At 34.5% G+C, this 12,208-nt stretch overlaps 1 protein-coding gene and 1 long non-coding RNA gene across 2 annotated transcripts in view; one reads left to right on the top strand and one right to left on the bottom strand.

Annotated features, from left to right (window-relative positions):
• PTPRQ (protein tyrosine phosphatase receptor type Q) overlaps window positions 1–12,208 on the top strand; it is a 200,353-nt gene that overhangs the window by 34,238 nt on the left and 153,907 nt on the right. The window contains exons 15-17 of the mRNA XM_035002069.1: window positions 6,640–6,822; window positions 7,166–7,267; window positions 11,974–12,094. Of these exons, the coding sequence (XP_034857960.1) occupies window positions 6,640–6,822; window positions 7,166–7,267; window positions 11,974–12,094 (406 nt within the window). The remainder of the gene's footprint in view (window positions 1–6,639; window positions 6,823–7,165; window positions 7,268–11,973; window positions 12,095–12,208) is intronic.
• The window catches only part of LOC118008528, a 150,915-nt gene continuing 143,551 nt past the window's right edge, over window positions 4,845–12,208 (bottom strand). Inside the window, exons 7-8 of the long non-coding RNA XR_004678708.1 lie at window positions 6,672–6,723; window positions 4,845–5,733 (exon numbers count right to left, since the gene is read on the bottom strand). This is a non-coding gene — a long non-coding RNA (uncharacterized LOC118008528). The remainder of the gene's footprint in view (window positions 5,734–6,671; window positions 6,724–12,208) is intronic.

Below are 12,208 nucleotides of genomic sequence, written 5' to 3'. Positions count from 1 at the left end.
GCCCATGGAGAATGGCAATTGTAACTGCTGGACTGAGAGAGTAATGAAAGGGATGTTTTATAGCATCAACAGTTATCCCTTAAAGTGAAATCTAATTGATGTTAAACTGTATATTGGCATGTTCCATTGCTTTGATAGATATCGTTTTTAAAATCAGTATTTTTTAAAGAAAAATACCTCCTCTTTACCTGACCTAGCTTTATTTTACACTAGTTCAAGGAAAGAAACAAGCATATTTTAAACACCTGCAAAGTGCCGTGGGCTATGCCATTGGCTTTCATGAAAACTACCTCTTTAATTCTAAAATAAAGCATTAAGATATTACTATCTTCATTGCCTAATGAAAAACAGGTATGAGAGGTTCATCCTTCAATAAATATTTAACAAATATTTGCAATATGCCAAGCCCTACTGAGAATATAACACTGTAAATGAAAGTGAATTTCTGCCCTCCTAAAGTTAAAATTAATTGGTAGATGTTTAATTGCTTAAGGTCACCCAGCTGGTAAGTGATGAAGCTGGACCTGGGACCCAAATGCATCAGACTATAAAGCATATTTCCTTTCACAATATAATCTGTTTCAGAAGCCATCAATAAAATTGGTAAATTATAGAATATATCCAGGATTTTTTTCTGTTCATTGTTGCAGAGATATTTTGCTACTTGGGCTCTGCATAGCATGAAGGAAAGAAGAACTCTCAAAGTTCCTGTTATATTAAACCATCATCATATTCATGAATGCTTATCAAATACTTACCAATACTTCACTACAAATACTTCACTACTGGTCACAGCATCAAGAACACCTTAGTGATTATCTATAGAAAAATCTTTTTTGTTCTTTGCTAATTATTTTTTGATACTAGGCTCTTCAGAAGCAAAAATAATAGGGCATTGTGTTCAATGTCCATACTTCTAATTTCGAACTCTGTCTTAAAGTAGGGTACTCTCAACATCTTTGCGTTCTTCATCTAGATGAAAATGGTGGACAATGAAATCTACATCATGACTTTTCCCATGATATGTGTGCTACTATTGAGCCACCAGTTTTAGCTCTTTTTGCAAAAGAGGAAGCTAAGAATGTTAAGTAGTCTCAAGGTGTCATTTGAAGCAAGAACAGCTATCTATCTATTCCCAAGGCTTCATATTCTTATTAAATGGAATGAATCCATCCTCTACTCTTATTATAAAAAACAAGAGCCCACTTTTCAACACTGGTTCATGAGAAATTGAGGGATTGGTTAGTAGTGTGTTAATGCTGCTAGCTACAAATAAGAATAAATTATTTGTGCACATGCTTTATTTTGATTGGGGAATCAGAGTTTACTTATGCTTGGGAGTAAAATACTCTTGTGTTCAAGCAAAAAAGATCAATACGAGGATGATCTCATGGGTGTGTGCGTGTGTGTGTGTGTGTGTGTATGAAAGAGAGACTGTGTTTATGTGTGTTTTAAGTATAGAATGTAGAGTTTGCAATCAAACAAGATTAATTCATGTTTTCTCATACTTAGGGTTCAGTAATCATATAAAGAACTTTAAGTTCTCATATAAATTACCTTTTGATGATCTCTATTTTTCTCTTTCCTCTTTAAGATCTACCTTTCTTTATGAGAAGCCTTTAACAAAATGCCTTGAATATGTCTGATGTGGGGTAATAACCACTAGTGGAGAGTAACCTAGATGTTGACCAAAATTTTGTGTTGGGCTCTATAAATTTATTTATATTAATGAATAGCATTTAAAATTTTTTCTACATATCATTATAACTTTGCATGCCAAACAACAATCTTTTGGAATACTCAAGGTAACTTGTCACTTCCTATTTTGGGACCATCATGAACAAACATTTCTTATTTTTATTTTTTAAATAGATTAAGCTTATTCCAACCAATTGTAATAATTTTTTAAACTTTTTTTTTATTATGTTGTATTAATCACCATACATTACATCATTTGTTTTTGTTGTAGTGTTCCATGATTCATTGTTTGCATATAACACCCAGTGCTCTATGCAGTACGTGCCCTCTTTAATACCCATCACCAGGCCAACCCATCCTCCCACCCCTCTAGAACCCTCAGTTTGTTTCTCAGAGTCCATAGTCTTTTTATTCATGAGCTATCTATTTTACACAATACTTCTCCAATTGGACACACTGTGTTGGTTCAGAAAACTCTAAGTCCATCATTGCTCTCCAATATCAGTAAGTCATCAAGGCTGTCTTATTTTCCCTGAATCCAACACTGGTTATCCCCTAAGGATAAATGAATAAAAATGCAAAGGATATCAGCCTGGGGTCAGGGGTGCATATTTATATTCTGACTACTGGTGGTAGGCAGACAGCTCCAGAGGGACAACTTAGCAAGTTCCAATGGGAATTTTTCAAAATCAGAAGTCATACTGAGTTATAAAGTTCAAGCATAGTATTACTGACTCCTTTTTTTCTTGCAGTTAAAGAGCTATTCAATTCAATCTTGTTTTGCTTAGCTGTGAATTTCTCTCTTGTTTTTAAATATATTTTATGTCATGTTGAACATATTTATTCATGGCCTGAACATGTTTTTGTGGATTTGTGCAACTAATATTACACTGTATGTTAATGAACTGGAATTTAAATAAAAACTTGAAAGAAAAAAAAAGTGCAGGGCCATGCCTTGGAAGGGAGTAAGGAGAGAAAGCAGTTAAAGGAAAATCGGTAGAAGGAAGATAATGCAGTTCTCTATTGAGTGTTATTATCGAAATGAAGTGGGAAGCAAGATTTTCAGCTTTGAATAAGAAGTGGCGAGGGATTTTGGATGTTTGTGGACAGAGAAGATGGTGAAAACATACGGAGCAGAGCTGTAGACGGAACTGACTAAAGTAAAATTTAGGCTGTTGGAAAGTGGAAAAAATTCATTTGAAATTTGAGGTTTAAATTTAAATGAGGCTAGTTAGCATGGAGTTTTGCTTTCTTCCGATGTTTTCAGCTGTTCCGTTGCAGATATGGAACTAGCACTGAGCTCAGTTTAATTCGGATTGGAATTTTGCTGGAAAGCAAGATGGAAACAGAAGGAGTTGATGGAAATTGGTAGGGACTGGTTCTGGTGGTAGGCGATGGGCTCTGGCCTGAGTGAGTAGGGAGATGAGGATGTAAGGGAGGGGATAAAATGAAGTTATGATGAGGGTCAAGGAATTGTTGGATTGTCAGTACAAAGGTCAGTAAGCTAGAAAGAGGAGGTGTTGCCAAAGAAAGGAATATGGGCAATTATTGGTAATGACAAGGTATAAACTAGCGGTTAAAGTGAGGTGGAGGAAAACTTGGAATTATGGAGATCAAGGAATACAGAGTCCAGGGAACTGGGCAGATAATTTGCATTGACGTTGACATCTTTTAAGAGTGGTAGAGAGGAAGTCAGTCATCCAGGTGATAAAATTTTTTCCTTTTTTTAAAGTTTTTATTTAAATTCCAGTTACTTAACATACAGTGCAATATTAGTTTCAGGTGTACAATATGGTGATTCAACACGTCCTTGCGTCATCCAGGGCTCATCACAGGTGCACTCCTTAATCCCCATCACCTATTTCACCCTTCTCCCCACCCCACTCCCCTTTTAGGTGATACAATATTTTAGATGTTTGAAGAAGTATGACTCTTAAGGAGGGGTAGCACTAGAGTTCTTCAGGTAGAAGGAAGGAGAAACAATCTGGATATGGCAAAGAGGAGCTGTAAATGCAGCTACTGAACTCCCAGGTCCTATGGTTCTAGGGATTGTAGGAGAAAAACAAATGACTACCTGTTCCCTGAGAGCACTAAAATGTAATGTTCTCAGGAGGTCCAAGATTTCACTTAGATCCAGAAGGTTAAGAAAGCATTCAGAGCAGTTGAGGATTTTTCTCCATGTAATGGGTTGCCTTGGGAAGATGCTAGAGAAGATTTTGAGTGTATGCAAAGGGATTATATTGTGTAGAATTATACTGCTATATATAACTCCATCAAACTATGTGTTAAGTTACAATTCTTCTTAAAGTTTTAGAAATAACATCTGTATGTCAGTTTTTCCTATTAAGTGTGCCTTATATTCCATAGCAGTTAACAATTGGGAGCAGGTGATACTGCATCTACACTTTCAAGGCTTTTGAACTGTATTTTTCTACTTCATTAAATTTATTAGTAGCAACTTTATATCCATTATATTTAGAGGACCAGTAAAAAAAGGTTCAATTCTTTCTTTTGAAAGGAAAGATTCTTGTAATAGGACTTTATAATGGCAATAATGTTTACATAGTTTATATTGTTTAACCCCTCCAATTAGTTGTTACTGTTATTGTTCCATGCAGGTGATTTTTAAACCATTATCTTTGCAACTGTGATTCTTTCATCTCCCATAAATATTTTTCTGCCTAAAATGCATTGTTTATAACATCACTCATTGAGGATTTTCTGGTTGTGATTGTCTGAATATGTTTTTATTTTGCTTTTGTTAATTTTTCTGGCTATAGAATTCCAGTTGTTTTTCAGTTGAGGTCAATTTGTCAGTCTAATTGTCATTCCTATGTAGATGATCTGTTTTTTTGGTGCTGTTAGGATCTTCTCTTTCACAATGGTGTGTCTAAATATGATTGTTTTAAAATATTTTCCTGCTTGGAACTTATTGAGATTCCTTGACCTAAAGTTTAATATCTTCCAACAATTTTGAAGTCTCAGCCATTATCCTTTTAAAAATATTTCTTCATCCTCATCCTGTCTGTTATCTCAGACTCCTTTGATATATACTCCATGTCTCTTAACTGCCATTTTATATTTTCCCTGTTTTCTTTCTCTGAACTACATTCTTGATAATTTTTTAATATTGTCATCCTTTTCACTAAATTTCTCTCTATCTCTATCAAATGTGCTTTTTTATACATCAAAAGAATTTTAATTTCAGTTATCTTGTTTTTCTATTCCAGAAGGCCTAACTGGTTCTCTTTCAAATCTGCTTGGCTATATATCATTTATTATTATCTAAAGAATTCTTTGCTCATATTTTCAAATCTGTTAGATCTGTTGAAATGCATTAAACATTTATTTTTATGCTTTGGTAAATTCAATTATCCGAAGTCTTTTGAAGTCTGACTGCTGTGTGTTTGTGTGTGGGGGAGTAAGGGAGAGAGACAGATTTTTTTTTTCCCTTTTTCTTTGCTAACTTTATTGGTGTCTGATTTGCTTGTTTAGTGATTTTATCAGTCAGCACATTTTCCTTGAAATTTATCCATGGTACATTTATGCGGCCTGAGTTGAAGCTGAGTTCCTTCTGAGAGGATTTATGTTTGCTTCTGCTAGTTGCTTTTGAATAACAGCCACTCTATTACAGACTCATTTTAATTTAAATTCTGAAGTGAAGGTTTTTCAGGTAGCATGGATTTGAGCCACATAGGCTCTTAAGGATAGGTGTGCAGTTCCAAAACTGCATAATTTTTCTTTCTCTTTCACTTCTTCATCCAGAATGGAGTGAGAAAAAAAAAATTCTTCTCTGTCCTCTTTTGTATGGTGGGTTTACTTCTTACTCCCTCTTCCCTGAGGATGAACACATCACATTGCACAAGATCAGGAGTTACCACTCACACTGAATTCTGTGGCATTCTGCAGAAGAATTGAAGGTACCTCCCTGAATTGTCCAGTAAAATGGTTGAAATTGCGTGCTTTTGGTTTTCCATCTTCTTAAATGGGGATATCCCTTACTCTTCCTCTGGCCCAAGGCTTTCTCTTCTTTATCTGGAATTCCATATAGCTGTTAATGCAAAAACTCAACATCACCAGGATCGGCCAGTCCCCTCTAAGACAGAGCTGGTTTTAGTACCAGCTTCTGTTTCAGGATACCCATTTTTACTTTGTTTTTTGTTTAATTTAATTTTTTTTTGCTTTTGCTTTTTTGGCTACCACAGATTTCTAACTACCTTGTCCAACTCTGCAATTCCTGTAAAGAAAACTTTGTTTCAATTTTATGAAGGGTTTTAACTTTTAATTAAGATAGTCATTCAGTTTAGGGTATCCGTTTCAATATTTATCAGAATCAGAATTCCACATGGAGTACTAGTATTTGAATATACATAGAAAACCATTTTATGACCATTGGATTCAATACAATAAGAACATTAATAGATACATAAAACCTGTATTTTATTTAATGTTATCTTGTATCCTTGGAAGACTGGTTTGCTGCCAGGTCCTAATGTGCAACCTTGTATCATTGTATCTAGGAGAGGTTCCTTGCCTTGTCCTACATCTTGTTTTGTACCCAAACTAATTATTAATCTTTTATATATTATCATTATTAATGAAAGACAGAATTGATTTTTAGGTGTTTTTCGAACTTCTTTCTTGCATCAGTGTGTTCTGCAATGATAGATAGTTTAATGCCATCTCAAGTATTTTAATAAACATATCATCCTATAAGCATTATTCTGTAGAATCATAGTATGAATTTTCTTTTGAGGTGCAATTTTTTCTTACATAGTTGTAAGTGTATAAGTTCTGTGTCTCTTATTCCATTTAGGATGTTCTTATATACATATCCTAGTGCACTTGGGTGAAGACTTCAGCAAAATGTTTTTTTTTTTTTGAGAATATATTTTTAGGATAGAATTATTTTATACATTTATATTTTTGTTTTTTTCCCAGTGCCTGATAGTGCACCAGAAAATATTACTTACAAAAATATATCTTCTGGAGAGATTGAGCTGTCATTCCTTCCCCCGAGTAGTCCTAATGGAATCATACAAAAATACACAATTTATTTCAGGAGAAGTAATGGAAATGAGGAAAGAACTATAAATACAACCTCTTTGACCCAGAACATTAAAGGTAAAAAATAATATATAATGTTAGGTATTAACATTAATATTGACAGTGGGCACAAAATATTACCTTGTTTTTATATTATAAATGGTAAGTATGATTAGTTTTATACAGGGTAGGACAATTCTGGCTTTTTAGTTTAATAAACTAGGAATTTATTACAGTCACATGAAAGAATACTCTAAGTCAATACTTTGTCATATTTTGTCTTTGTAATAGGACTTACTATTTGAAAGCACTTCATTTTCATTTAGTTTTTACTTTTGGAATATTAAGTTGTTTCATAGTCTGCCTCTTGCATATTACTAAAGGATATTTTGTAAGTCTTATCTATTTGATTTCTTTTTAGGACTAAAGAAATATACCCAATACAGGATTGAGGTGTCTGCTAGTACACTCAGGGGTGAAGGAGTGCGGAGCGAACCCATAAGTGTACTGACTGAAGAAGATGGTAAATACAATAGTGGATACAGATTTATTTTGAATCCATCACATTTCAAAAAAAGCATGTACATAAAATGAAGATATAATGTAAAAAGTCTACTAGACTTGGGTATCAGTTGTGTGCCATGCCAGCATTAATCAGAGATTTCATTGTCATGGAGTAAAAGAAGCTAGCAAAGTCAGATTCATGTTCAATAAAATCAGGTATAAAATGCTCTTTTTTTAAAAAAAGATTTTACTTATTTATTTGACAGAGAGAGGGTACAAGTAGGCAGAGAGGCAGGCAGAGGGAGAGAGAGAAGCAAGCTGTCTGCTGAGCAGGGAGCCTGATGTGGGGCTGGTTCCCAGAATCCTGGGATCATGACCTGAACCGAAGGCAGCCGCTTAACCGACTGAGCCACCCAAACACCCCTAAAATGCTCTTTTTAAAAAAATTATGTTATGTTAGTCACTATACATTACATCATTAGTTTTTGATGCAGTGTTCCATGATTCATTGTTTGTGCATAACACCCAGTGCTCCATGCAGAACATGCCCTCTTTAATACCCATCACCAGGCTAACCCATCCTCCCACCCCCCTCCCCTCTAGAACCCTCAGTTTGTTTTTCAGAGTCCATCGTCTCTCATGGTTCGTCTCCCCCTCCGATTTCCCCCCCTTCATTCTTCCCCTCCTACTATCTTCTTCTTCTTCTTCTTCTTTTTTTAACATATAATGTATTATTTGCTTCAGAGGTACAGATCTGTGATTCAACAGTCTTGCACACTTCACAGCGCTCACCATAACACATACCCTCCCTAATGTCTATCACCCAGCCACCCCATCTCTCCCACCCCCCACCACTCCAGCAACCCTCAGTTTGTTTCCTGAGATTAAGAATTCCTCATATCAGTGAGGTCTGATTCACTTATTTCACTCATAAAATGCTCTTTTTTGTTTCTGAAGTCATCCTTGCTCTGTAAGAAATCAGCAATATTTTTTATGGGAATTTTTAAGGCTAAAATCTTGGTTTGAATGGTCTGAACATCAACTAATGTAGGTTATGACTGTGTTTTTCAACTTTAATGTTCATAAGAATAGATATTTACATCAGTTTTGTAGTAGATTCTGTTATATCAACCTGCAGTCTTTTTTCCTGTATTCGGATTAGCTTGCTAATGAGTTCAGGCCAGTTTCCAGGTTTCTCTACATAATTTGCCAAGATGCTATTCCTGAATGTTAATAGCCTTCATATTGAATATTTAAACATATCTTTTCTTAACTTGAATAAAATGAACTTTACTACTGAGACCACTTTACACTGGTACCTCACCAAGTTCTAGGTATATATCATGCTAAGAAAATATATTTGGGATTTGGATTTACATTTTATGTTTTATACATTGTATATATTTGAGACTGTTATTTCTATTTTTATTTCTGCAAAGGGAAGTCCTGTTGTTATGAGGGATATCATAAGTGTTTCTAGGGTGTCTTTCCCCACCTCTCTTTCAAGTTTTTCCATCCTCAAGTTGGGTTGCATTCTGTGGATGTTCAGATTCTAATCATTCAGCAGGACAAAATGTGCATTATATACTTCTAGAAGAGGGAAGGCCTTTCTCTGCATTGTTCTTATTTTATCCAAAATGACAGTCTTCAGAACTTTCTCCTCTGTTTTAGGTCCTTCCCTGTTTTTGCCTTCATCAAACTACTTCATTAAAGCATCCTGGTGGGCTGCTCGGTTTGTCCCAGGTTCTAAGTACTCTCATGGGTTGGTCTTCCTTAGTCATTGCATCTACTAACTATGGTTATTTCTCCATCAAAACTCAAACCTGTCCAAATTTTCATTCTTTCATAGTTCAATTCTTTGTGCTGAAAGAAAGTAAAAATTAACCTAATAAATAAATCCTTCCCAATGGGACGATTGTTAAAGGCTGGGGCGGGGGTGAGGTTAGCTCTTTTTTCCATCTTAGATAATGCCTAAGAAAGATGTACTAAATCATCTATGCAATGCCATTTTGAACGTAGTATCCACTTTTTTTCTTTCTAACTTAATAATATAGTCCTGATGGTAAGAATTTGAGGTCTATATGCAGGAACCTAGACCAGTAGTAAACATATATGCTGAGCAGACAGAGTTGTCTGCAGAGTTGACAAAAGTCTTTTTTGTTTGTTTGTCCATTTTGTTTGTTTGTTTGTTTACCACTTAAGTCAATAGTTTCAAACTATACTGTGTATCTGAATTACCTGGACTATTAAACTTACCGTGGTATAAGTCACCATGGTGAACTTACCATCTTAAGTCCTTGGCCAAGTCATTGATATAATTGCTAATGAGCAGGTTGAAGAACAAGACCCCTTTATTGAAAAATTTCAGCAAATCAAGAATGGATAAAGGACTGAGAAGCTTTGCTTTCTCGGGTATTAGGTGCTCTTGGACCTCATGAAACTTGTGGTTTAGTGGAAGAGATCTAAATTTGATTTGTGTATAGACGAATAATCTTTATAACTTTAATCTCTGGCTTAAGTATTTCCCCCAAATTATTCCTAAGGACAAAAGAGGAATTTTAGCTACTTTGAGGCATCAGAGGAAGTGTAACTGAGGAAGTTACACCTAAGCTGTGACCTGAAGGAAAGTGAGTGAAGAGGGAGGATAAGAGATAGGAAAGACCACAGCAGCCAGAGGGAGGAAGCGTCTTATGAATACCCTTCTCACCTATTCTCATATGCTCTGTCATGATGAATTAGATAGATTGCAAAAGATATTATTGCATTTATGTATTCTGATTTCCCTCTTTCTTTCTTTAAAGTAAATTTATTTTTTTTAAAGATTTTATTTATTTATTTGAGAGAGAGAGAATGAGAGACAGAGAGCACGAGAGGGAAGAGGGCAGAGGGGGAAGCAGACCCCCTGCTGAGCAGGGAGCCCAATGTGGGACTCGATCCCGGGACTCCAGGATCATGACCTGAGCCGAAGGCAGTCGCTTAACCAACTGAGCCACCCAGGCACCCCAAAGTAAATTTAATTTTTAAAAATTTATTTTATGCCTGGAAGTTTGTGCCTCTTAATCCCCTTTGCCAATTTCATTTTTAAAATTGTGCTTCAGAATACAAATGCCAAAATGATTAAGACTTAGTCTGCTAAAGTACATATTTTGTCTAGATAGACATGTTAATTGTATTTAATTAGCAATAAAAAGTTTTACATAAAAAAGGAAAATGCTCAAGGATATACTGAAATTAAAATAAAACACTCAGAATTATCTGATATTTGACATAAAAGCTTAAAGCATATTATAGAATAGAAATGCTTAGTTACAACATATTATGTTCTAAATGAGTACTATTTTTGATTTAAATCCTTTTTTTTTCCAGTGATAAACAGAAGTTAAGTTTGTAAAGATGTTAGTAGAAATATCATAGGCTTTTGTTTTGACAAATGAGAGTTCTCAGAAGTAATTCATATCTTGGGAAACAGATGTTTCCAAGTGATATATGGATTCTTGTGATAATCAATATTTGATAGCATTTTTATTGTAGTGCCTGTGAGAATACCAAATGAAAATATGAATACAACTGTCACCATTATTCCTTAGAATTCATCTCATAAACCTTTTCTTTGCTCAATAATTTTTTTGTTGTTGGAAAGTTCTTGTTACCAAAATAATGAAAACACACATATACACAAACAAGCATATGTACACACACAATCTAGCTGAGATTATTCAGAAAATCAAAAAGAAATTAAAATAATTCAGGTAAGGTTTTCTTCAAATTATTGGAAAAAGTGATGTGCGCACGTGCTAATCTATAAATTAACATTGTTCAAAGATCTGAACAAATTCTTAAAACTTCTATTAGCTACCTATGAGTTCACTTTCCACATATAACTGTAACAGTGATAAAAATTTTTAGTAATTTATACCCTTCTATATGCAAAATTTGTATGTTAATCTTCTAAGACATTACTGTGGTGTTACACAGTAGCTGAGAAATGCCATTCTAAATATTTTATCTAAATGTAAATATGAACTTGGTTAAGTAGCTTGCTAGTAGTTTTTTTTAGTGTTTATCCAGTGCAGAATGGCTAAGTTATTTGAATCCTTATGCTGTCATAGCAAAATTAGAAGTAGACCCTAACCTGTCCATATTCTTAATTTATGTGCTACATTGGTTTTCTTTGTCACCATTCAATTTTGAAGACTCAGTGAACAAATTTTGATACTATTTTACAGTTTAATGACAACTGAAATTGAGGAATGTAGTTTTTATTTGTGAGGTCAGTCATTTTAACTGCTCTCCCAGTGTTATGCTTATCATTCTACCACTTCTTGAATGTGTGATTTTTTTCCACTTCTTTTTATTGTTTGAGGAGCACTTTTACTGCATATTATATTTATTCACCCCAGTAGTTTTATTTTTACTAGAGGATGATAATTTACCAAGATGTACTTGAACAGTAGGTGAATCACTGTGACATACCCCTTGTTCTTTTTTCTCATGAAATATTTTTTTCCATTGAATCACAGAAACAGATGTTCTAACACCACCATGCAAATCTCTTTTTATCATCTCATTTTGAAAGTAAACAATTAGTCTCCCATGCTCATGGAGAAAGACACTATGCCTGATTCATTTACCAGAATGTTTATAATGAAAACTTTGTGCATTTCCATTTTAGCCTTCTCTTACATATGTTTAATAAAATATATTATCCTTACCCTAACTTTTCAGCTCCTGATTCTCCCCCCAAAGACTTCTCTGTAACACAGTTGTCTGGTGTCACGGTGAAGTTGTCATGGCAACCACCCCTGGAGCCAAATGGAATTATCCTCTATTACACAGTTTATGTCTGGTAAGAAATTTTTTCTTTTTTGGAAATAGTTCTGAGAACAAGTATTAATCTGTAACATAATAGGAATGTAGTTTTTTTTATTTCAGAATGTGATGCTACATTAAGAACCTGATT

This window comes from Mirounga leonina, unplaced genomic scaffold (genome assembly GCF_011800145.1).
Source record: "Mirounga leonina isolate KUSES-001 unplaced genomic scaffold, KU_Mleo_1.0 Mir_126, whole genome shotgun sequence".
In the NCBI taxonomy this organism is placed as follows: domain Eukaryota; kingdom Metazoa; phylum Chordata; class Mammalia; order Carnivora; family Phocidae; genus Mirounga; species Mirounga leonina.
The sequence above is the reverse complement of the archived record's forward strand: the minus strand, read 5'-3'. Positions and strand labels throughout refer to the sequence as shown.